The 24,688-nt window shown below is 42.4% G+C and overlaps 1 protein-coding gene across 1 annotated transcript in view; it reads left to right on the top strand.

Moving 5' to 3' along the window:
- ift172 (intraflagellar transport 172) overlaps positions 1-22,954 on the top strand; it is a 60,551-nt gene extending 37,597 nt beyond the window's left edge. The window contains 23 exon segments of the mRNA XM_053337440.1: positions 374-463; positions 1,465-1,562; positions 2,401-2,536; positions 3,647-3,763; positions 5,471-5,613; positions 6,353-6,446; positions 6,535-6,599; positions 7,650-7,830; positions 7,951-8,060; positions 11,059-11,188; positions 15,152-15,250; positions 15,570-15,679; positions 16,019-16,082; positions 16,532-16,618; positions 16,865-16,981; positions 17,473-17,583; positions 17,733-17,852; positions 18,846-18,941; positions 19,801-19,860; positions 20,332-20,430; positions 20,633-20,786; positions 20,912-21,003; positions 22,856-22,954. Coding sequence (XP_053193415.1) covers positions 374-463; positions 1,465-1,562; positions 2,401-2,536; positions 3,647-3,763; positions 5,471-5,613; positions 6,353-6,446; positions 6,535-6,599; positions 7,650-7,830; positions 7,951-8,060; positions 11,059-11,188; positions 15,152-15,250; positions 15,570-15,679; positions 16,019-16,082; positions 16,532-16,618; positions 16,865-16,981; positions 17,473-17,583; positions 17,733-17,852; positions 18,846-18,941; positions 19,801-19,860; positions 20,332-20,430; positions 20,633-20,786; positions 20,912-21,003; positions 22,856-22,945 — 2,463 coding nt within the window. The 3' untranslated portion in view covers positions 22,946-22,954.
- Positions 22,955-24,688: the final 1,734 nt, after the last annotated feature.

Genomic DNA, 24,688 nt, shown 5'->3' with positions numbered 1-24,688 from the left:
TCCCTCCTCACTTTTATTCTTTCCTTCCACCTGTCTTTCCTTTCTTCACCTTCTCTTTCCTTCCCACCTTCCTTCCATTTGTCCTTCCTTCCCTCCTTCCTTTTAATGATCCGGCCCACATGAGATCAAATTGGTCTGTATGTGGCCCTTGAATGAAAATGAGTTTGACACCTCTGCTATAGATACAAGAACAGGCTCATGAGTGTCTTTCAAATGTGCTTTTCTGTGTTTGGCTCATCCTGCCTTCCAGCATTCATCAGCAAGTTAAAGTTTTTATATCCAGTTTGCTGAAGAAAAATATGAGCTGTATTTCATATTTATTGAGTGTATAATCTGTGTGTGTGTGTGTGTTGTTACCATGTGTGTCCTGCAGGTGGCAGAGCAGCTGTTTGTGAAAGGAGGCCACATTAAAGATGCTATAGAGATGTTCACTACGGCAGGACGCTGGGAGGAGGCTCATAAGGTCAGAATGGACATAAACTTAATACATATGAGAAGTAAAAAGTTTTGACTGTTCCTTCCTTCCTTCCTTCCTTCTGCCCTTCCTCCCTCCTTGTCTCTTTCTTTCCTTCCTCTCTCTTTCCTCCCTCCCTCCTTCTTCCTTTCTCTTCTATCTTCCTTCCTTCCTTCCTTCCCTTCCTCCCTCCCTCCTTCTTTCTTTACTCCCTTCCTTCTTTCCTGCCTTCCTCCCTTAGTCTTTTCCTTTCTCCCTCCCTCTCTCCCTCCCTCCCTCCCTCCCTCCTCCTTCCTTCCTTCCTTCTTTCCTCCGTCCGTCCTTCCTTCCTTCATTTCCTTCCTTCCTCCCTTCGTTCTTTCCTTTCCTTTCCTCCCTTCCTTCCTCCCTTCTTTCCTGCCTTCCTCCCTTCTCTTCTATCTTCCTTCCTTCCTTCCTTCCTTCCTTTCTTCCCTTCCTCCCTCCTTCCTTCTCTCTTTCTTTCCTCCCCTACCTTCCACCCTTCCTTCTTTCCTGCTTTCCTGCCTTCCTCCCTTCGTCTTTTCCTTTCTCCCTCCCTCCCTCCAGCCTCCTCCTTCCTTCCTTCCTTCTTTCCTTTCCTTTCCTTTCCTCCCTTCCTTCCTCCCTTCTTTCCTGCCTTCCTCCCTCCCTCCCTCCTGCGTCCTCCTTCCGTCCTTCCGTCCTTCCTTCCTTCATTTCCTTCCTCCCTTCCTTCTTTCTTTTCCTTTCCTCCCTTCCTTCCTCCCTCCTTTCCTTCCTTCCTTCCTTCCATCCTTCCTTCCTTCCTTCCTTCCTTCTTTCCTTCCTCCTTTCCTTCCTTCTTCCTCCCATCCATCCTTCCTTCCTTCCTTCTTCCTCCCTTCCTTCCTTGACTCGAGGACAACAGGAGGGTTAATAGCCTCTGTTTCATCCCAAATCAGTCAGAATGAATAAAATCCTATGAGAAGAGGACAGAGGTGGATCTTTTCTTTTCTTACAGATTAATTAATAAGCCTGTTTCCTTTTTCCAGTTGGCAGTGAAGTGTATGACAGAGGAGGAAGTGATGGCTCTGTATATCAGCCGAGCTCAGGAGCTGGAGAGAGACGGCAAATTCAAAGAGGCTGAGAGGTAAAAGCAGATCACACTGTATTTATAATAATACGTGGCATCGTTTGTCTGACCTCAATTATAGCAAAGAAAATAATAAAAGTGTTTGACAGTTGATCGGTGGCGGGTAATTACAGACGCTGGTTTGACTCAACCTGTCTCCACTTGTCATTATTTCTGTAGACAGTTTATTACTCACAGCTCAAGGTTTATAAAAGTTTCTCAAACAAAGAAAAGAGTTGATGCACTAATGAGTGTGTGTGTGTGTGGAAGGAAGGAAGGAAGCAGGAAGGGAGGAAGAAGGGAGGAAAGATGGAGGAAAGATGGAAGGAAGGAAGAAAGGAAGCAAAGCAGGAAGGGAGGAGGAAGGGAGGAGAGACAGAAGGAAGGAAGGAAGCAAAGCAGGAAGGGAGGAGGAAGGGAGGAAAGATGGAAGGAAGGAAGGAAGGAAGGAAGGAAGGAAGCAAAACAGGAAGGGAGGAGGAAGGGAGGAAAGACAGAAGGAAGGGAAGGGAGGAAGGAAGGGAGGAGGTAGGGAGGAAAGACGGAAGGAAGGAAGATAGGGAGGAAAGATGGAAGGGAGGAAAGATGGAAGGAAGGAAGATAGGGAGGAAAGATGGAAGGGAGGAAAGACGGAAGGAAGGAAGGAATGAGGAAGGAAGGAAAGGAGTAAGGAGGGGGGAGGGAGGAAAAGAGGAAGGAAGGAAGGAAGTGAGGAAAAAAGTATGGCAGTTAGAGCTTTATGATAAATGTACAACATGATGGTCATATCTGTGTGTGTGTGTGTGTGTGTGTGTGTGTGTGTGTGTGTGTGTGTGTGTGTGTGTATCTGTTTGTGTGTGTGTGTGTGTGTGTGCAGGCTTTTTGCCACGGTGAAGCAGCCCGATCTCGCCATCACCATGTATAAGAAGAACCGGATGTTCGATGACGTCATTCGCTTGGTGGCCAAACATCATCCGGACCTGCTGACAGAGACTCACCTCCACCTGGCCAAGGTTCAGTACGCCGGGATCAACTTCACGATACCAAACCTCAGTGATGCAGGCTAAAATTAATAAGGGTTCAGTGATACAATGGCACTGTTCATAAAGGAAAGACTAATTTCCAGATTAATTTTACATTTAATTGTTTTGCCAGTTTGATTGATTTGTAAGTGAGAAAAAAAATAAAAACAGGCAAAAGAATAAATTTTACAAAAAGTCCGGCCCGCAAAAAACAAGATAACTGGCAAAAACAAAAGGCCTGGTATGAGAAAAAGCACAAAAAAAAAAAAAGTCCGGCACAAGAAATTTTTATTTTTTTATTTTTAAAGCCAGGCAATTAAAAAAAATGTAAAAAAGCCAGGCAATGAAAATAAATAAATAAATAAATAAAAAAGCCAGGCAATAAAAAATAAATTAAATTAAATTAAAAAAAAGCCAGGCGATTAAAAAAAAAATTAAAATAAAAAAAAAGCCAGGCAATAAAAAAAATAAATAAAATAAAATAAAAAAAAGCCAGGCAATAAAAAAAAAAAATTAAAATTTAAAAATGGCAGGCAATAATATACTTTTTTTTCTTAAAAAGCCAGGCAATTAAAAAAAAAAAAAAAAAGTCCGACACAAGACAACAAAAAAGGCAAAAAAAAGGCCCGGCACGAGAAAAAAAAAAAAAGTCCAACACAAGAAAAAACAAGAAAAAGAACCAGCTGATATGATACATTTATCAGTTATGAATACAGTTGCACCACTTCAGAAAATCACCTTCATACTCTACAGACGTTCACACTCCAGCTGCTGGCACAGTTTAGGTTTGTTTTTGCCTGGCCCTAATACTCCGTCATATTAATACTCCGTCATATTAATACTCCGTCATTTTAATACTCCGAGTCTCAGAAACCTCAAATTTTAGTAGTTCGTGTGAGATGTGTTTGAACAGCTCAGGCAGCAACGGATGAGACTTCCCTTCTTAGAAATACACATTAATAATGTCAGCATATGTATTTAGCTTCATGACTATATTCTATCTCCATGAATTTAAACCTCATGCTTTCCTCTATAAGAATAATGAGTATAATACGATTTTGAGGTTTTGCTGATTTAATATATGATGTGTGTTCCTCGTAGGAGCTGGAGGCTGAATCCAGGTTCTCAGAGGCAGAGTATCACTTCATGGAGGCTGAAGAGTGGAAGGCTGCCGTCCACATGTACCGAGTCAACGATATGTGGGAGGAGGCTCACAGGGTAAATATAATCTACATCAGAGGAGTCAAACTCATTTTCGTTCGAGGGCCACATACAGACCAATTTGATCTCATGTGGGCCGGATCGTTAAAAAGAGGGAGGGAAAGAAGGGAGGAAGGAAGGAAATAAGAAGGGAAGGATGGAAAGACAGGCAAAAGGAGGGAGGAAGGAATGAACGAAGGAACGTCCTTCTTTCCTTCTTTCCTCCCTTCCTTTTTTGTCTTTCTCCCTCCTTCCTTCCTTCCTTCCTTCTTTCCTCCATTCTCCCTCCTTCCTTCCTCCCTTCTTTTCTTCCTTCCTTCCTTGACTCGAGGACAACAGGAGGGTTAAAATCTCTTCTATAGCTGACTGGGAGCCAGTGTAAAGACTTTAGAACTGACTGGGAGCCAGTGTAAAGACTTTAGAAGTGACTGGGAGCCAGTGTAAAGACTTTAGAACTGACTGGGAGCCAGTGTAAAGACTTTAGAACTGACTGGGAGCCAGTGTAAAGACTTTAGAAGTGACTGGGAGCCAGTGTAAAGACTTTAGAACTGACTGGGAGCCAGTGTAAAGACTTTAGAACTGACTGGGAGCCAGTGTAAAGACTTTAGAACTGACTGGGAGCCAGTGTAAAGACTTTAGAAGTGACTGGGAGCCAGTGTAAAGACTTTAGAAGTGACTGGGAGCCAGTGTAAAGACTTTAGAAGTGACTGGGAGCCAGTGTAAAGGCTTTAGAGCTGACTGGGAGCCAGTGTAAAGACTTTAGAACTGACTGGGAGCCAGTGTAAAGACTTTAGAACTGACTGGGAGCCAGTGTAAAGACTTTAGAACTGACTGGGAGCCAGTGTAAAGACTTTAGAACTGACTGGGAGCCAGTGTAAAGACTTTAGAACTGGAGTAATGTGCTCTGATCTCTTTGTTCTGGTTAAAACTGGAGCTGCAGCGTTCTGAATGAGCTGCAGCTGTTTAATGCTTTTGTGTGGGAGTCCAGTCAGAAGACCGTTACAGTAGTCGAGTGTAGTGCTCAATTATAATATAGTTTACCGTATTTTCCACACTATAAGGCGCACCTTCAACGAATGGCCTATTTTATAATTTATAGGGCGCACCGCATTATAAGGCGCACAGAATAGAAGCTATTAGTGATGCGCGGGTCAGCTATTTTCACGCCAGAACCTAACCCGCCCCGCAGCCCGACCCGCAGAACAATGTACAAATCAACAACCCGGCCGACCCGCAGTTGAAAAAAAAGGTGCTAATCATCAGACTGGTGTCCACCTTTCTGCTCAAACTCTGGCCGGACTCATAACTGTCAAGCTTTTGAGAGTCCTCGCATCTCGCTAAAATCTCCCGTCTCTTCCTCCCGTTAGATACAGGAGCTGCGCAGCGCTTCCACCACTCACAGCCACGAAATATTACCGTAATAACCATATACAAGGTGCACCGGATTGTAAGGCGCACTGTCAGCTTTTGAGAAAATTGAAGGCTTTTAGGTGCGCCTTATAGTGCGGAAAATACGGTATATAGTTTACTGAATGAAAAGTCTTGGAAAATAGGATTTAGAGCGCACTGCAACAACAAACAAATGTTTTTCTCTGGGATTATCTGTGGTAAAGGATCAGAAAGACAAGCTGCTGAAAGACGCCTCTAGTGAAATACATCCTCATATTTATTTATATGTGTGTGTGTGTGTGTGTGTGTGTGTGTGTGTGTGTGTGTGTGTGTCAGGTGGCTAAGAGCCATGGAGGTGCAGGTGCGCAGAAGCAGGTGGCGTACCTGTGGGCCAGAAGCCTGGGAGGAGAGGCGGCCGTCAAGCTGCTCAACAAGTTCGGCCTGCTGGAATACGCCATCGAGTCTGCTTCAAATAACCTGTGAGCTGCACCAGAACTCAGAGAAACAGCATGATATACATATACTCACCATTCATGATATATCCCATAAAGGAAGTGTGAATTGTTGTCATGTTGCTCTGCTGGCTTTAATAAACAGGCCAGGCCATCCATCCATTCTGTGTATTAACCAGGCGGGGAGTTCTGGTCCTCTGAAATGAGGCCAACGTGGAAGTAACTTAGAGCTGCATTCTATCAAAAGGCCACCAGGGGGCGACCGTCTCTATACAAGTCAATGGAGAATTCACCAACTTCTCACTTGATTTCTAACCTCAGTAAACGTTTTCAAAATGTGTTTATGGTCTCAATCGCTAGTTTAAAGCCTTCTTCAATGCAGTATGATGTTCATTTGGGACATTTTGGCCTCCCTGATTTTATATGTGACGATAAAGCAGGGTATGCATTAGGGGGCGTGGCTACGTCCTGATTGACAGGTTGATTGACCAATGTCCTCGAGATCCAGCCCTCGCAACCATAGCAACCTCCCCGCTCCGCTCATGACTCCGCCTCATGCCCATATAAGTAGAATCCGTGTTTTTATTTTTCCCAGCATGCACCTGAAGTTTTCAAGATGGCGCTGCCTAGATTAGAAACTATTGGCTTCCGAGCAGCAGTCCACAAACCAATGGGTGACGTCACGGATGTTACATCCATTTCTTTTATACGGTCTCTGGTATTAATCCTGCATTTAGTGATTTAATGCTCTTTCTCTTCTCTTCAGATCATTTGACTTCGCCTTTGATTTGGCTCGCGTCTCATGTAAGGAGAAGATCCCCGAGATCCACCTCAAACACGCCATATACCTGGAAGATGAGGTGAATCTCCTCACAGTCCTGCTTCACACCGTAATCTTCGCTGTCGTTGAACGCTCTGGTCAATAAATCCTGTCTCTTCCTCTCGTAGGGAAAATTTGCCGAAGCTGAAGTCGAGTTCATCAAAGCGGGAAAACCCAAAGAAGCTGTGCTCATGTGAGTGCTGTAGATGATGGGATTATAGCTGATCATGCTTACTTGTTTCTGTTAGTGGTAATAATGTCAGCAGAAGTACGTAGTATGTAGTATAGAAGTATGTAGTATGTAGTATAGAAGTATGTAGTATAGAAGTATGTAGTATAGAAGTATGTAGTATGTAGTATAGAAGTATGTAGTATAGAAGAATGTAGTATAGAAGTATGTAGTATGTAGTATAGTAGTATGTAGTATGTATTATGTAATATAGAAGTATGTAGTATAGTAGTATTTAGTATAGAAGTATGTAGCATGTAGTATAGTAGTATGTAGTATAGTAGTATGTAGTATGTAGTATGTAGTATGTAATATAGAAGTATGTAGTATAGAAGTGTGTAGTATAGAAGTATGTAGTATGTAGTATAGAAGTATGTAGTATGTAGTATAGAAGTATGTAGTATAGTAGTATGTAGTATAGAAGTATGTAGTATGTAGTATAGAAGTATGTAGTATGTAGTATAGAAGTATGTAGTATGTAGTATAGAAGTATGTAGTATGTAGTATAGAAGTATGTAGTATGCGGTTTCGAACACAGCCCTGGTGACCATCAGACCCTTTAATATAACTTTAACTTCCATCTTATCCTGACATGGACCAAAGAAAGGAAGTAGCACCTTCCACAACACAGCTCAGTTACAAGGCTAAAACAGCACACAGTCACATATTAAAAATGATAAACTCAATCATTTGTTTCTTCTTTACTTTTACAAAGCATTAGAGTCGATTTACGTCAGCTTGCAGATACATCAGTCTGCCGTATAATGATGGAAGTTCCCTCTGAATATAGCCATCAGTCCCCCGTGGAGCTGAAGGGATTTAACTGTAAAACCTGCAGTGACTCACCAAGTTTCTGCTTTCAGCTCATTTCAATAAGCTACAAAAAAATCAGCTTGTTTGAAGCCGATATTCATCAACTACTTGGAGCCGAGAGCCGAGAGTTAACGTGTCTCTCGAAACGGAAACTAACCCCCCCCCCCAAAAAAAAAATCTGATATTTGTATTGTTTTCCAGGTACGTCCACAACAAAGACTGGACCAACGCGCAGCGGGTTGCTGAGAACCACGATCCAGAGAGTGTGTCTGAGGTTCTGGTCGGCCAAGCCAAGTTCTGCTTTGAACAGAAAGACTACCAGAAGGCTGAAGCTTTCCTGCTCCGAGCCCAGAGACCCGACCTGGCCGTTAAATATTACAAGGTAACTTTAGTCTCTTTATATGTAGAAGTACAACTAACTACTAACGTACCTTAATTTTCTATAAGAAGAAGGAGATACTTGTCTGAGATGTCTAACACTGCTGATGAAACTGATTCCCAGGATGGTGACATGTGGAGTGATGCGATGCGTATCTGTAAGGAGTATCTCCCCAACAAGCTCTCGTTGCTCCAGGAGGAATACGAGAAGGAGACGGCCAAGAAGGGAAACCGGTGAGAATATCAGATGCTAGCTATTCTCTGTTTTCCCTCTGATCTGGAAGAGGGAATCTAGTTTTATTATAGTTTATATTGAGCTCATTTGTTGTAAAGTTGTTTTTTTATTCATCTGCACACATAAAACTTAACCCTCCTGTTGTCCTCAAGTCAAGGAAGGAAAGGAGGGAGGGAGAAAAGAAGGAAGGGTGGAAGAAGGAAGGAAAGGAGGGAGGGAGAAAAGAAGGAAGGGTGGAAGAAGGAAGGAAAGGAGGGAGGGAGGAAGGAAGGAAGAAGGAAGGAAAGGAGGGAAAGGAGGGAGGGAGAAAGGAAGGAAAGGAGGGGGGAGAACGGAAGGAAAGGAAGGGGGAGGAAGGAAGAAGGAAAGAAAGGAAGGAGGGAGGGAGAAAGGAAGGAAAGGAGGGAGGGAGAAAGGAAGGAAAGGAGGGAGCTGGAAGGAAAGGAGGGAGGAAGGAAGGAAGGAAGGAGGGAGGGAGAAAGGAAGGAAGGAAAGAAGGAAAGGAAGGAGGAAGGAAGGAAGAAAGAAGGAAAGGAGGGGGGGAGAAAGGAAGGAAAGGAGGGAGGGAGGGAGAAAGGAAAAGAAGAAGGAAGGAAAGAAGGACAGAGGAAAGAAGGAAGGGTGGAGGAAAGAAAGAGGGAAGGAAGGAAGGAAAAGAGGAAGGAAGGAACAGTCAAAACAGATTTTCTGTAATAATCGATTGATTGTTCTGTTTAATGTCAGAAAAAAGCAGAAAACAGTAAAAAATGAGGATCAATATTCACTGAAGCCGAAGCTAATATATTCAAATGACTTGTTTTTTATGACCAACGAGGGAAAAATGATGAATCATCGCTGAAGACGTCGAGTTTGTACAAGATTTTCTGTTGACCTGTTGTGTTTTTGGGGTCTGGAGTCTTTAATGAGACTCTTGTGAAATGCCTGAGGGGAAAGCACAAAATTCACTATGAACATCATCAACCACCCCCCCCCCCTCGCCCCCACCACCCCCACCCCCCCTCTCCACCAGACCCGCCGGTATAATCTATGCACCAAGCAGCGTCAGTTTGATGCTTTATTAAAACACAGCTCGCGTGGTGTTATCCCCCCAAATTGAAACTCCCAACAAGGAATAGCTCGTTAGCCGGTAAAACCAGCAGCAGCACGCAGCTCCTCTTCTTCTTCTTCTTCTTTTAATGACTTGTGGGAGAAAACATCAAAAGTTACCAATGGAAACGCAACGAGGAAGTGAAAGAAAGAAAGAAAGAAGGAAAGAAAAACACTCAATTATTCCTGCATATTTTTTAAAACTCAGACTCCAGCTAAGTGCAAAGCTTCCCGTTTTCTTTCAGGCGTCTATAAGCCATGATAGAAATTTAGTTGAATGTCTTTTTGCAGCTTAATTCTACATGTTACATGAAATGATGTGAAATGTGAGATAATTAAATAGAAATCGAGAACTAAAGAAGGAGGTGGAAGAAATAAATATTCAAAGAGATTAAATAGGATGAATTTGGAGGAAGAAAGGAAGGGAGGAGGAAGGGAGGAAAGATGGAAGGAAGGAAGGAAGGAAGGAAGGAAGGAAGCAAAGTAGAAAGGGAGGAGGAAGAGACGAAAGATGGAAGGAAGGAAGGAAGGAAGGAAGCAAATCAGGAAGGGAGGAGGAAGGGAGGAAAGATGGAAGGAAGGAAGGAAGGAAGCAAAGCAGGAAGGGAGGAAAGATGGAAGGGAGGAAAGAAGGAAGGCAGGAAGGAAGCAAAGTAGAAAGGGAGGAGGAAGAGATGAAAGATGGAAGGAAGGAAGGAAGGAAGGAAGGAAGCAAAGTAGAAAGGGAGGAGGAAGGGACGAAAGATGGAAGGAAGGAAGGAAGCAAGCAAAGCAGGAAGGGAGGAGGAAGGAAGGAAGCAAGCAAGCGAAGCAGGAAGGGAGGAGGAAGGAAGGCAGGAATGAGGAAGGAAGGAAGGAAGGAAGGAAGGAAAGAAGTATGGAAGGAGGAGGGAGCAAAGAAAGAGGGAAGGAGGGGAAGAATGAAAGAAACTCAGACTCCAGCTAAGTGCAAAGCTTCCCGTTTTCTTTCAGGCGTCTATAAGCCATGATAGAAATTTAGTTGAATGCCTTTTTGCAGCTTAATTCTACATGTTACATGAAATGATGTGAAATGTGAGATAATTAAATAGAAAATCGAGAACTAAAGAAGGAGGTGGAAGAAATAAATATTCAAAGAGATTAAATAGGATGAATTATGTGGAAATTGGACACGAGAGAGATGTATAAGCCTCATGTTGTCCTCAGGTCAAGGAAGGACAGGAGGAAGAAAGGAAGGAAGCGAAGCAGGAAGGGAGGAAAGATGGAAGGGAGGAAGGGAGGGAGGAAAGACGTTAGGAAGGAAAGAAGCAAAGCAGGATGGGAGGAGGAAGGGAGGGGAGATAGAAGGAAGGAAGGAAGCAAGCAAAGAGGAAGGGAGGAAAGACGGAAGGAACGAAGATAAGGAGGAAAGACGGAAGGAAGGCAGGAAGGAAGGAAGCAAGCAAAGCAGGAAGGGAGGAAAGAAGGAAGGCAGGAAGGAAGGAAGCAAAGCAGGAAGGGAGGAGGAAGGAAGGCAGGAAGGAAGCAAAGAAGGAAGGAAGGAAGCAAAGCAGGAAGGGAGGAAAGAAGGAAGGAAGGAAGGAAGCAAAGCAGGAAGGGAGGAAAGGTGGAAGGAAGGAAGGAAGGAAGCAAGCAAAGCAGGAAGGGAGGAAAGAAGGAAGGCAGGAAGGAAGCAAAGCAGGAAGGGAGGAGGAAGGAAGGCAGGAATGAGGAAGGAAGGAAAGAAGGAACAGTCAAAAGAGAGATGGATTAATAAGAGAGGATACTCATAACAGGACAATTAATCTGAGAGATATTAAATGTTGGTCTTATTTGTGTGTGTGTGTGTGTGTGTGTGTGTGTGTGTGTGTGTGTGTGTGTGTGTGTGTGTGTGTGTGTGTGTGTGTGTGTGTGTGTGTGTGTGTGTGTGTGTGTGTGTGTTCTTGGGCTCAGTGGTGTGGAGGGTCTGCTGGAACAGGCCCGAGAGTGGGAGCAGTCTGGTGAATACGCTCGGGCTGTGGAGTGTTACCTGAAGGTGAAGGAAGACTCAAATACAGCCCTGATGGAGAAATGCTGGATGAAGGTAAAAATTTGACTTCCTTCTGTTTGTTTAAAAGATTTACACCCGGTCCATCCAGCATGAATACCACACAGTGACGATATGTAACATTATATTTCACACTATGTATATTCACCAAACTAATCTATAGAAAGTATGTTTATAGAAAATTATTATAAGTTTTTATTATAAATATTATTATAAATAATTTAGCTTCTTGTTTCAATCCAAAAAAGCAGCTTCATAAGATCACATTCAACTCTGAAACACACTGCTGTAAAATCTGGTTTAACCAGGCGGGGAGTTCTGGTCCTCCGAAATGAGGCCAACGCGGAAGTAACTTACCATCCATCTTTTTATTTATTTATTTTTTTTAAACCTTTATTTAACCAGGCGAATCAATTAAGAACAGGTTCTTATTTTCAATGATGGCCTGACTAGATGCACCAGCTTCTTGAGGGGGAGGGGGATGGGGGGGGCTGTGAAAGGAAGGGTTGGTTAGAGGGGCAAACAGTACCCAAGTACAGCTGTACAGATACATACAACAAAAAGTGGCGACACACTAGGAATACAAGGGAGGTGACGACATGGTATGCAGAGGACAAGGTCATAAATTAAGCCACAAACCTAGAACACTAACTACAACTATAACAACAGAGATGCAGATAAAAATGTCACAATATATTAAAAAGCTTAATAACATATAATAGTTTTAGAGATGTTTCAATTTTAATCTTAACCCTTTATTGGGCAAATAATTATATTTGGTAACTTCTGTAAATATCCCAAAATATCCTTCCTTCCTTCCTTCCTTCCTGCCTTCCTTCCTTCTTTCCTTTCCTTCCTCCCTACCTTCTTTCTTCCCTTCCTCTTTTCCTTTCTCCCTCCCTCGTTCCTTATTTCCTCCATCCTTCCTTCCTTTCCTTCCTTTCTTCCATCTGTCCTTCCTCCCTCCCTCCTTCTCTCCTCCCTTCCTTCTTTCCTTCCTCCGTCCGTCCTTCCTTCCTTCCTTTCCTTACTTCCATCTGTTCTTCCTCCCTCCCTCATTCTCTCCTCCCTTCCTTCTTTCCTTCCTCAATCCCCCTTTCTTCTTCCTTCCTTCCTTTCCTTACTTCCATCTGTTCTTCCTCCCTCCCTCATTCTCTCCTCCCTTCCTTCTTTCCTTCCTCAATCCCCCTTTCTTCTTCCTTCCTTCCTTCTTTCTTCCCTTCCTCCCTCCTTCCTTCTCTCTTTCTTTCCTCCCCCCTACCTTCCTTCCTTCCTTCCATCCTTCCTTCCTTCCTTCCTTCCATCCTTCCTTCCTCCCTTCCTTTCAATGAGTGTCCTATAAAGGGTTAAGTCTCAACCACATGATGGCGCCAGATTTGCATGACAATCCTTTAACCCTCCTCTCGTCCTCCCGGGTCAAATTGACCCCATCTCTTTTGACTGTTCCTTCTTCCCTTCCTTCCTCCCTCTTTCTTTATTTTTTCCTTTGTTCTTCCCCTCCTTCCCTCTTTCTTTGCTCCCTCCTCCTTCCATACTTCTTTCCCCACTTCCTTCCATCCTTCCTTGCTTCCTTCCGTCCTTCCTCTTTTCCTCCCTCCCTCCCTCCTCCTTTCCTTCATTCCTTCCTTCCTTCCTCCCTCCCTCCCTCCCTCCTTACTCATTTCCTTCCTTCCTCCTGTCCTTCCTTGACATGAGGACAACAGGAGGGTTAAATAGTTGTTTACAATCCAAAACAAGCCTCACAGAAACAAATTAAATGGGAAACAAAACATCTAATAAACACTAAACAGGCTGAATTTAACCTCAACAGAAATGTAAAAGCTAAAAAATCTAATCTCACCAATTAGCCGTTACCTTCACGTTGTAAATTATATCTGTGACAAAATAGAAACATAATGGTAGCCAGCGTTTCTCTGATGGTGTCGGTAAGAAAAAGGTCAAAGTGTCACCGACGTCAATACATTTACTTCTGCTTCGAGCCCCGAAGCTACGCGGCCGATATGTGTGTTATTGATCATTTGAACTCTGAATGGTTGATCCGAAGTGGAGCTAAAGGAAAGGTCACAGGGTTGTAAAGATCAATAGGTTTTGGCGTTTCTCCCCCCCCCCCCCCCCTTCCATTGGGGGATTTGAATAAAGTCAGCAGAGACAGAGAAAGAAAGGAAACAAAGGCTCATTTAAAAAATTGAATGTTTGGGTCTCCGAGTGGCGTTGGAGGAGAAGTCACAGGGTCAACAGGAATCAATATGTTTCCACTCTGCAGGGAGCTTTAATATGCACATTAGATTTCAGTCCACTCAGCTGCTGATGTGTGGATCATAGACTAAAGCACAGATAGATGGAGCTATCATACAACCTCTGCTTGTACCAGTAACTTATAACACATTATGCTTCTTTTTTTTGTCCATATATAACAACTAATACATCGTCCAACTGTAGGAACAAGAAGAAAAACACATTTTTGAGCAAAGGGGGACTTTAAGACTAGGGATGTCCCGATCCGATATTGATATCGGAAATCAGTCCGATATCAGCCAAAAAAGTGAATATCGGATTTTATCGGACTGAATCTAAAATCTCCGATATAAACGCTCCGATATAAGCTGTCCATTTACCGCTCCAGCACTTCTATAATAATGGTGACTCTGGTTTGATCACACTCCAACACAGTAGGTAGCGGTAATGCCCCTTAATTAACGTTGGTGCCGGCCGCGGAAGAAGAGCGTCTCTGATCCAGCATGCACAGCCCACGTGATCACAACAACGACAACGTGTGTGCCTGCAGCAAGGTGTAGTGATGTCGGCTGTGTGGAAGTATTTTACTGTAAACTCGGACAAAGACGTTGCAGCTAAATGCAACATTTGTCAGGTGCAAGTGTCCCGTGGAGGGACAGAACCGGGAAGGTTCAATACAACCAACCTCATCGCACATTTGAAAAAACACCACAAAAAAGAACATGAGGATTTTCGCGTGAAAAAAAAAATCTCCACATTATGCTCGGACTGCAGAAAGTGGAGGAGGAGGAGGAGGAGTAAGGGTAGTCAGCACTGACTGATTATTATTTGTTTTATGCTCTTGTTATTAGAGTGATATGTTTATTGTGTTTACACTCTATTCTTCAGTGAAGACTAAGAGTAATTACTACATTGTTTTGGGCACAGTCAGTCAGTGAAACTGGAGCTGTGTGAACTCTTAACTTAGAGCAGTTGGACAGTGGACAATATTGTGTTGTTGTTGTTGTTTTTGTCCCTGCCCACAGTTGTTTCCAACATATGCTGACAGTAAAAAAAATAACTGGAGTGAACTTGAATTGTTTGCACTTTAAAATTTAATTTATTCTATTCAATTGTATAATGATGTTGGTAACCAGTGGTTATTTTGCACTTTAAATATAACATTTTGTTTTTATTGGATTTGTTGAGGTAATACTCTTATGTTGAAGGTTAAAATGTATGTAACCAATTGGTTAATAATAAATGGGTCAGTTTTTCCTATACCTACTGTTGCTGACTATTGTTTTCTGTTATATCACTACAACATCAGTAACAGTAACATCACTTTATCAAGCCTTTTCTAACATTCCACACAACAAAATAAGGAATAAATATATGTATGATTCGTGCCTATATCGTATCGTATTGATATCGGTATCGGCCAATACTCAAGGCTACAATATCGGTATCGTATCGTAAGTGAAAAAGTCATATCGGGACATCCCTATTTAAGACAGAATGTGAATGTTGAACACCTTTGGAAAAAAAAGACATAAACATATATTTAGGCTCCAGTACTCCTGTATTTGAGGACATAAGAGTCAAATCTGTATTCTAATCTACAAATTACACTACTGGCACCCAACATTACTCTATATCCCCCAATATCTCTATCTCTAACTCCTATTTCTTTTAACATTTATATACACTGTTAAACATCAGATGGACTGATTTCTGCAGCTGTAGTATTTCACATGTACATTTTGTGTCTATATCTGTTTGCAGGCAGCAGAGTTGGCCATCAAGTTCCTCAGTGGAGAGCGACCGGTGGAGGTTATCCGGGTGGTCGGACCTCGCCTCACAAAGCTGAGGAAGTACAACGCTGTGGGTGAACACACACACACACACATACACAGCACATCAGGCATACAGACTTACATTAATTCTCTGGAGACTTATCCTGACTTTAATCTCAAGCACCGACCCAAAAATCTGCCTTTTACCAATTGTGGACACGGCTTTTGTCCCCAATTACACAAGCCTACCCCAATTAACTGGTCCTAAGTCTGAGATTTGTCCACAGAATGAGCTTATTACAGACACACACACACTCACACACACTCTACCTTGGCCTTGATAAATAAAAAGGAACCATATAAGTGTTTTTAATTTGTCCGGTTTCTCTGATGTCGTGTGTTTCAAGGCCGCTGAGCTCTACTTAAATATGGACCTGATCAAAGAGGCCATCGATGTCTTCATTGAGGGAGAGGAGTGGAACAAAGCCAAGAGAGTCGCCAAGGAGCTGGAGCCAAGGTTTTATAACACACACACACACACACACACACACACACACACACACTCATATACACACACACTTGAATGCACCATACTAATTAGAGCTCAGTCCCTCCAGGAAACTGTGATTTTTGTGATCAGGAAACTGACATTTTGCTGTTTTAAAAAGTGTATTTTATTGTTTTTTGATGTTATTTTTTACTTTTATAAACTCTTTACTTACTTACTAGAAGAAGAGAGACATTCTGGGTATTTTCAATATGCTACCACCTTATTTAAACATTCTTAAACTCTCTCATAAATATGTTAAATTATAAATATCTTCTCTCTGTGTCTCATTACTCTGATCTGTTGCAGGTATGAGGACTATGTGGACCAGAAGTACAAAGAGCACCTCAAGAACCAAGGCAAAGTGGAGTCTGTACGTATATTTACACATTTTATTACACACAGCATCCAATAAGAGTCATTTTATTGAAAAAATAGTGCTGTTTTATGAGTGTAAGTATCCATGTTGTTGAGAAAAAAACACTAGTAGGAAAGAATTATATTGAACAGGACATTAAAAAGTCTTAAACATGTCTAAAAGAAACTGAAAAATGTGTCTTTCACTCTGTTTTCTTTTTTATCCCTGTATTCTAATTTGGTTTGGAGTTAGTTATGTAGAGTTTACTAAGATTTCCAAACATGATGTTGGGTTGTTAAAGATACAAATACTTCAAACTGACTCAATTTAGAGATTCTAGTGTGTTAAAGTTGCATAATTTAAGTCTTTCACTTTGCAAATGTAGAAAAATGACGATTGAAAATGCCACTTAACTGACTGAAAGGCCATTTCTTGAACTTGTTCGCCTCTGTGTGTGTGTTTAGCTGGTGGGTGTGGACGTCATGGCAGCTCTGGATATGTATGCAGACAGAGGACAATGGGAGAAATGTCTGGAAACAGCATCTAAACAGGTTTGTCATGATTTAAATTGTGAAATGTGAAGTTTAGATGACAGACAAAGGCCTTAAAATGGTTAGAAATGTGCTCCTTAACTGTCCATTTGAGCTCTAGTCATTGAGTAAAAGCTGCCTGACTGTTAATATTTCTCTAAATGTCGTGGTGTAGTCAGGTGTTCTGGTTATAAAAACTAGTCTTCAGTCTCAGTATCTGTTTGGTTCAGTTCGTCTCATCAGGCCTGTTTGTTTGTTTCTTGTCAGAACTTTAAGATCCTCCATAAATACGTCGCTCTGTACGCCACACACCTCATCAAAGAGGACGACGCTCCGAGGGCCCTGCAGCTCTACATACAGCATGGAGCACCTCCGAACCCTCAGGTACACACACACACACACACACACACACACACATACACACGCACACACACACACGCACACACAAAACACACTTTTTACTCGTTAAACTCAGTGGAAACCAGGCGGGGAGTTCTGGTCCTCTGAAATGAGGCCAACCAGGAAGTAACTTTAGAGCTGCATTCTATCAAAAGGCCACCAGGGGGCGACCGTCTCTATACAAGTCAATGGAGAATTCACCAACTTCTCACTTGATTTCTAACCTCAGTAAACGTTTTCAAAATGTGTTTATGGTCTCAATCGCTAGTTTAAAGCCTTCTTCAATGCAGTATGATGTTCATTTGGGACATTTTGGCCTCCCTGATTTTATATTTGACGATAAACCAACAAAAACATGAAGTTATAAAGTTATAAACTGTGTTCTGATGTATAAAATTGGGATGGAAGATATTATCAAATCTGACAAAACATCTAACCAGTAAATACATTTCACCATTTTTTTTTTTTACTCTCAGAACTTCAACATCTACAAGCGTTTGTTCCTGGATCTGATCAACCTTCCCGACACCGACGGACATGAGGCTTACCGCATGTGGGCCGAACTCCGCAACTTCCTGCTGCAGCTGGTAAAAAAAAAACCCCGACAAGTTTGAACAGTCACTTCTAATGTAGAGCTGAAAGTAAAATCACATCAGATCAGATTACATTAGATCAGATTACATCAGATCAGATTACATTAGAGTGATTTTATTCTTGTTTCGGTTTTTTTTTTCAGTGTGAGAACTTGTCGAAGTCGGCTGAGGTGAACTCTGCAGCTCATGAAGAGTTTGAGCAGATGCTGCTGATCGCTCACTACTACGCCACGAGGTCCGCAGCCAGAGGCGTCGAGCAGCTGGTACACAAAACTATTCATTTATACAGATTATTATTCAGTTATTAACAGAAACAGTTTCTTTTGGAAGTCCTTTAGAACAGGAGGGTTAAACATGAGGCCTGTGGGCCAGAACCGGGCCACCGAGGGGTCCAATCTGGCCCACTTTCCTTCCTGTGTTTGTTTCCTCTCTTCCTTGCTTTCTTCCTTCTGTCCTTCCCCCTTCTTCTCTCTTTCCTTCTGTCTTTCCTTCCTTCCTTCCTCTCTGTCCTTCCTTCCTCTCTTCCTTCTGTCCTTCTATCTGTCCTTCCCCCTTCTTCCCTCCTTTCTCCCTTTTTTCCTTCCATCCTTCCTTCCTTTCATATTTCCTTCCATATTTCCTTCCTTCCTTCCATCTGTCCTTCCTTCCTCTCTTCCTTCCATCCTTCCCTCCTTCCTTCCATCTCTCCTTCCTTCCTCTCTTCCTTCTGTCCTTCCATCTGTCCTTCCCCCTTCTTCCCTCCTTCCTTCTATCCCTCCTTCCTTCCATCTTTTCTTCCTTCCCTCCTTCCTTCCATCCTTCCTTCCTTCCATCCTTCCATCCTTCCATCCTTCCATCCTTTCTTCCTTCCTTCCTTCCCTCCTTCCTTCCTTCCTTCCATCCTTCCTTCCTTCCTTCCTTCCCTCCTTCCTTTCTTCCTTCCCTTCTTCCTTCCTTCCTTCCTTCCTTCCATCCTTCCTTCGATCCTTCCTTCCTTCCTTCTTTCCTTCCTTCCTTCCATCCTTCCTTCCTTCCATCCTTCCTTTCTTCCTTCCTTCCTTTCTTCCTTCCTGGTGTGTTTGTCTACTTTAAAGCAAACTGTTTTTATTGTTTGTATATTTTGAGATCAAACTGAACATAATCTTTTCTTCTTTTACTTTCTTCTGCACTACTACTCTCATCGCTCCACATCTGAGCCTGGTTGATGTTTTCATGTTATTATTATAATGTTGAAATCAAAGCCGCCTCTTCTCTCCTTCTGCTGTTTATTTTTCCAGATCGGCGTAGCGTCCAGACTGTCGGTGTCGCTGCTGCGTCACACTGAGCTGGTTCCTGCAGAGAAAGCTTTCTACGAGGCGGGGCTCGCCTGCAGGGTGAGTCCAGGAGGAACCGCAGCTGATTTTACACCTTTTTAAAAGAGTCTTTATACTCATTAAGATGTGTAAAATGCCATAAATACGTTCTAGAGTTGGTGCAACTTTAAAGCAGGAGGGTCAAACTCATTTTTAAGGGCCATGAAGGGAGGATGAAAGGAAGACAGGAACATAAAGTAGACAGCTAGGAAAGATGGAAGAGAGGGAGGAAGGAAGGAAAGATGAAAGGAAGGAGGGAGGGAAGCAATAAAGGATGGACAGACAGGATTAAGGAAGAAAGAAAGGGAGGAAGGACAGAAGGAGGGAAGAAAGAGAGGAAGAGACGAGGGAGGGAAGGATGAAATGAAGACAGGACGGAAAGAAAGGGAGGGAGGAAAGATGGAAGGAAGGAAGGAAGGAAGGACGAAAAGGGAGGAAGAGAAGGAGGGAGGAAGGATGAAAGGAACGAAGGAACGAAAAGAAGACTGCAAGGAAAGAAAGGGAGGGAGGAAGGAAGGAAGGAATGAATGAGGGAAGGAAGGAAGGAATGAGGGAAGAAAGGGGGGAAGGAAAGATGGAAGAAAAGAAGGAAAGAAGGGGGAGGGAGAGAAGAAAGGGAAGAAGGACAGAAGGAAGGAAAGAAGGAAAATGGGCCGGATTGGACTCCTCGGCGGCCCGGTTCTGGAAAGTTTTGAGCCTGAATTTGGGACAATAAGGAGGAATTATAGGAAAAAGCTTGAATGTGAATCACAGCAAACTCCTCTTTCTCCTCCTTAAAATATCCTCAGTTCCTCCTGAGACAACATGAAGCTTTATATCTGATTAAATTATTATTATTATTATTATTATCATTGTCTGTAACATGATCTCGTCCCTGCAGGAAGTCGGCTGGGAGAACATGGCCTTCATCTTTCTCAACCACTTCTTGGACCTGTGTGACGTGAGTTTACTAGCTGAGTCCAGCTTTTGAATAGAATATTAATAATAATAATTGATTTTATTGTATTAAAGACCGTTTAAAGTGAATTCAGACATTTTCTTCTGAACACATTAAATAGGTCATACATGTATTTCTAAAAAATGTGCAGTGCTGTAGAGGTATAAATACATTCAGTACACACTACTACTACTACAGTCTACAGTTAGCCAGTTAGCTGTAGAGCTAGCTGCCAAGCTAGCCGCCGAGTTAGCCGCCGAGCTAGCAGCCGAGCTAGCAGCAGAAAGCTCTCAGACGTAGCGTCCATGTTTCTGGTAGAGGTGGTGACTTTGATTGACAGGTGACATTAGGTAGGGGGCGGGGCTTCAGCGAACTCCGCGGCCACGCCCACAGCATTTGGTAGCAGAGAAAGAGGCTGATTTTTACACAACTTTGAAGCCTAATTTCATATATTTGGTGATTTTTTTTAATCAGGCCATCGATGAGGGAACGCTGGGAAACCTGGATCACTCCGACTTCCTGAACACCGACATTCCCTTTGAAGTTCCAGTTCCCACCAAACTCTGCATCACCGTAAGATCCAAAAACACACACACACACACACACACACACACACACACACACACTAACCCTCCCAAACACCTTCATCTCTGATATAAAAAAACGAACAGATCAGATCAGATTGTGTGTGCGTATGTATGTGTGTGTGTGTGTGTGTGTGTGTGTGTGTGTGTGTGTGTGTGTGTGTGTTTGCCTGTGTGTGTGTGTGTTGCAGGTGGCCCAGCGGGAGGCGATCCGTGATTGGGTGTTGATGGTTTCCATGGATCAGCGGCTGGAGCAGATTCTGCCGCAGGACGAGAGGAACACGTACGAAGCCTCGCTGGTGGCCGTCAATACCGGCATCCGCTCGCTGCCGTGTGTCCTCACCGGTAACACACACACACACACACACACACACACACACACATAAACACACACATACACACACACACACACACATACACACACACACACACTAGATGTTAAACCCCTGACTCTCTGTTCCTGTCTCCAGGTTATCCTGTTCTGAGGAATAAGATCGAGTTCTCGTCTCCGGGAAGAGCCGCCAACAAAGAAGATTGGAACAAATTCCTCATGGCCACGAAGGTAATAATAATAACAATGATGATAATAATAATAACTAGGGCTGTCAAACGATTAATTTTTTTAATCACGATTAATCGCAGAATTTCCATAGTTAATCGCGATTAATGGCGTTTTGAATTGCATGTTTAAAATCCTGCTATTTTCCATTTGAAGGCAGTTTTAAGCCCATAATGTAAAGCATTTCTTACCAGAGTGTCTTAACTGGGAATCAATCACGGCTCTGCTGCGACTCCCACACTCCAAAATGGTCCTTTGGTGGAGCTGAGGCTGGCTTGGCTGCACCTGGGTGTTTAGCGTGGAGGTGCTAACTCAAACTCCACGTACTCCGGTGGTAGTTAAACTCCGTTTGACACAGGTTGCATTTTACTTTTGACTTGTCAACTGAAGCGTCTGGAAGTGTTTTAAATTTAAACAAACCGTTCAAAAGTCCAGTAGCTCTCTTACTTTCCATCAGCGCGGTAGGTTTACTGCAGGAGGCCACTTCAAAGCATAGCGCTACAGCTAGAGGAGCCGTCTACGGGGGAGTAGAAGGGACAAAAAGGCTTGCAACATTAAAATGCCATTAAAAAAAATTAACGCGTTATGGATTGCATTAATCTAATCGCGATTAACGTGTTAACGTTGACAGCCCTAATACTAATAATAATATGTTGTTGTGTTTACTACGGTGTCTTTGATGGATCTTTTCTGAGGAACTAAACTCAAATTTTCGCCTCACTTTCTGAGAGCCTTCATTGCTGTTTGGAGACACGTAACCATGGTAACCTGTGCCGACCATAAAGTCTGAAGTCTGAACTAATTTAAAAAAATATCACACATAGCAAAGTTTACCTGAATTGAAGCTTTATTGACATTAGGCCAAAGCTTCCTCGTCACTGTCCGACATTGTTAGAGAGGAATGGAGAGTTAAAACTTTCCACTTTGGACTTTTTTGTGAGATATTAGTGACAAAGTTTAATATAACTAGAGGATGTCCATCGTAATGTGATACTGAGCCATTTCTGTTTTTCTCTTCTTCATGTCTTTTCTTTTTAACAGTATTTAAGTCTCTCTGTGGACGAGATCTGAATCTTTTACTAGATTAAATGAGGACTATGAATTCTTTGTGATTCAGTTTCTATCAAACTAAATGAGTCGTTATGTGAAATGATTTTGGATTTGATCAATTTCAAGTTCATTTTCCAACTAAACGCATTTATTTTTACTTTCAGTTTGATTTAAAGGCAAAGCACACACAACAATGGCTGGATTTCAATATGTAATTTATTTAAATATCTAACACACAGACCTTAATTAACCTTAATCACTGACCATAACATGAGCTTTTTACTGATTGGGGACACTAAGCTTTTGTTCCCAATTAACTGGTGTGTGTATCCCTGAAAGTACACACACACACACACACACACACACACACACACACACAGACAGACTAACAGGAACCACTAACAAGCAGATTTCACCCAGCTGGAGACTCGACTTTTGTCCCAAATTAACTGGTCTTCAGTCTGAAATGTGTCCTCAAAAGTAGCTTATGACAGAGCGCACACACACACACACACACACACACACACACACACACACACACACACACACAGGGTGATGACAGAGTGAGAGGAAGTTGTCTGATGTCTCTCTAACAAGAAGCTAAATTCATTTCACTGAGTTTCATCATCGTCTCAGAACAACAGCGATTTTGTGTGAATCAGCAGTCGACTAAGAGCAAGCGCAGCATCATTAAAAACACACACACACACACACACACACACACACACACCTCCACCCTCCTCCTGCAGCAGGGACAGCGTGAGTTGAATCTAATGTCTGATTGGTGGTTTGTTTTGTGTCACAGACCACTCACAGCCCGGAGTGTCAGGACGTCCTGAAGTTCATCAGCCAGTGGTGTGGCGGTCTGCCGGCGTCGGGATTCTCCTTCCACTGAAACACACACACACACACACACACACACACACACACACACACACACACTTTAATCCCCTGTCCTGTTGGTCTAGATGCTGTTTCAAACCTTAAATCTTCAAACCTTCTTCACACTTCCATGTACAAAAGACTGAATCTCTGAATTTGTATTAATGTGTTGCTGATAAAAATGTCCTATTTTCTCAATTTAAAAGCCTTAAAAAGCCTTATATGTGAAGCATGTGTGTAATTTTGTCCGGTGTAAATAGTGCAACCTCTCACAGATTCACTGAACCAGGACTTGACGTGACCTCAGTCAAACCTGGGAGTTGATATAAAAGGTTTGGATTCAGGATTCACTTATTCTCCTTCTCTAGAGTTAGATGTGAAGATCGACAGCACTCTCATGTCTGTAGGATAAATATGAAGCTACAGCTAAGAGCCAGTTAGCTTAGCTTAGCATTAAAGACTGTGATAGGTGAATTCAGACATTTTCTTCTAAACACATTAAATAGGTCATAAATGTATTTCTAAAAAAAGGTGTAAAAAGCATTTCAACCATTTAGATTTGAATTGTGGAGCTAGGCTTCACAAACTGTGTTTCAACATTTCTGTGTTCAGGATTTAGTGATTAGCATAAACCCGCCCCTGCTGCTGTAGAGGTAGAAATACATTCAGCACACACTACTACCACAGCCGCCAAGCTAGCAGCTGAGCTAGCCGCCGAGCTAGCCACTGAGCTAGTAGTCGAGCTACCAGCCGAGCTACCAGCCGAACAAGTCGCAGAGTTAGCCGCCGAGCTAGCCGCCGAGCTAATCGCCGAGTTAGCCACCGAGCTAGCAGCTGAGTTAGCCGCCGAGCTAGCCACTGAGCTAGCAGCCGAGCTAGCAGCAGAAAGCTCTCAGACGTAGCGTCCATGTTTCTGGTAGAGGTGGTGACTTTGATTGACAGGTGACACTTGGTAGGGGGCGGGGCTTCAGAGGCTGATTTTTACACAACTTTGAAGCCTAATTTCATATATTTGGTGATTTTTTTTAATCATTTAAATTTGGCAGGGTGGTTAACAACACACTTTTCTGTGGTATGTCAAACTCAGAACACATATTTATTCTTACTTTACACAGACTTTAAGGTTGGAAACACAGTTCAAATCTAGTTAACTATCTTTGTTTAAGCTGTGCAAAAAGAACAAGTTGTGATTTTATTTGGTAGTTGTGTGTTCCAGACTGTTTCTCAGTTAATAAATAGTTGTAGATGCTGTTGTTACCTTAGTTAAACAGAGTCAGGCCAGCTGTTTCACCTCTGCTTTTAGTCTTAATGCTAAACTAATATTCATTGCTTCATATTTACAGCACAGTTAACAAGAGTGGTGACTGTTTTCTCATCTCTGAAAGAAGAGAATTTACCAAAATCTCAAACTATTCCTTTAAACTTTAACATTGCCCCTACAACAACAACAACAACAGCACCAAAAAGAAATGTATGTATTGTATAAATTCCTCACACTACATAAAGACCACAGGTATAAATATCTAATGTTAAATAAGAAAATATTAATATGACATTTAAATGCTTTTTGACTGAAGCCTTGTTAAAAGGTAAGACTGGTGATATTCTATATTTTTCTTATTGTCAACTAGAGCTGCAACTAGATTATTTTCATTTAATTAATCTGATGATTATTTTCTCCATTAATCAAAAATGCACCGTTACTTAGAGGCCACAGCGTCTTCAGTTTACTTGAGTCTAAAACCTTCAGATATTC

This window comes from Scomber japonicus, chromosome 17 (assembly GCF_027409825.1).
Source record: "Scomber japonicus isolate fScoJap1 chromosome 17, fScoJap1.pri, whole genome shotgun sequence".
Classification (NCBI taxonomy): domain Eukaryota; kingdom Metazoa; phylum Chordata; class Actinopteri; order Scombriformes; family Scombridae; genus Scomber; species Scomber japonicus.
Note: the sequence above shows the minus strand (reverse complement) of the source record. Positions and strands in the feature narration are given on the sequence as shown.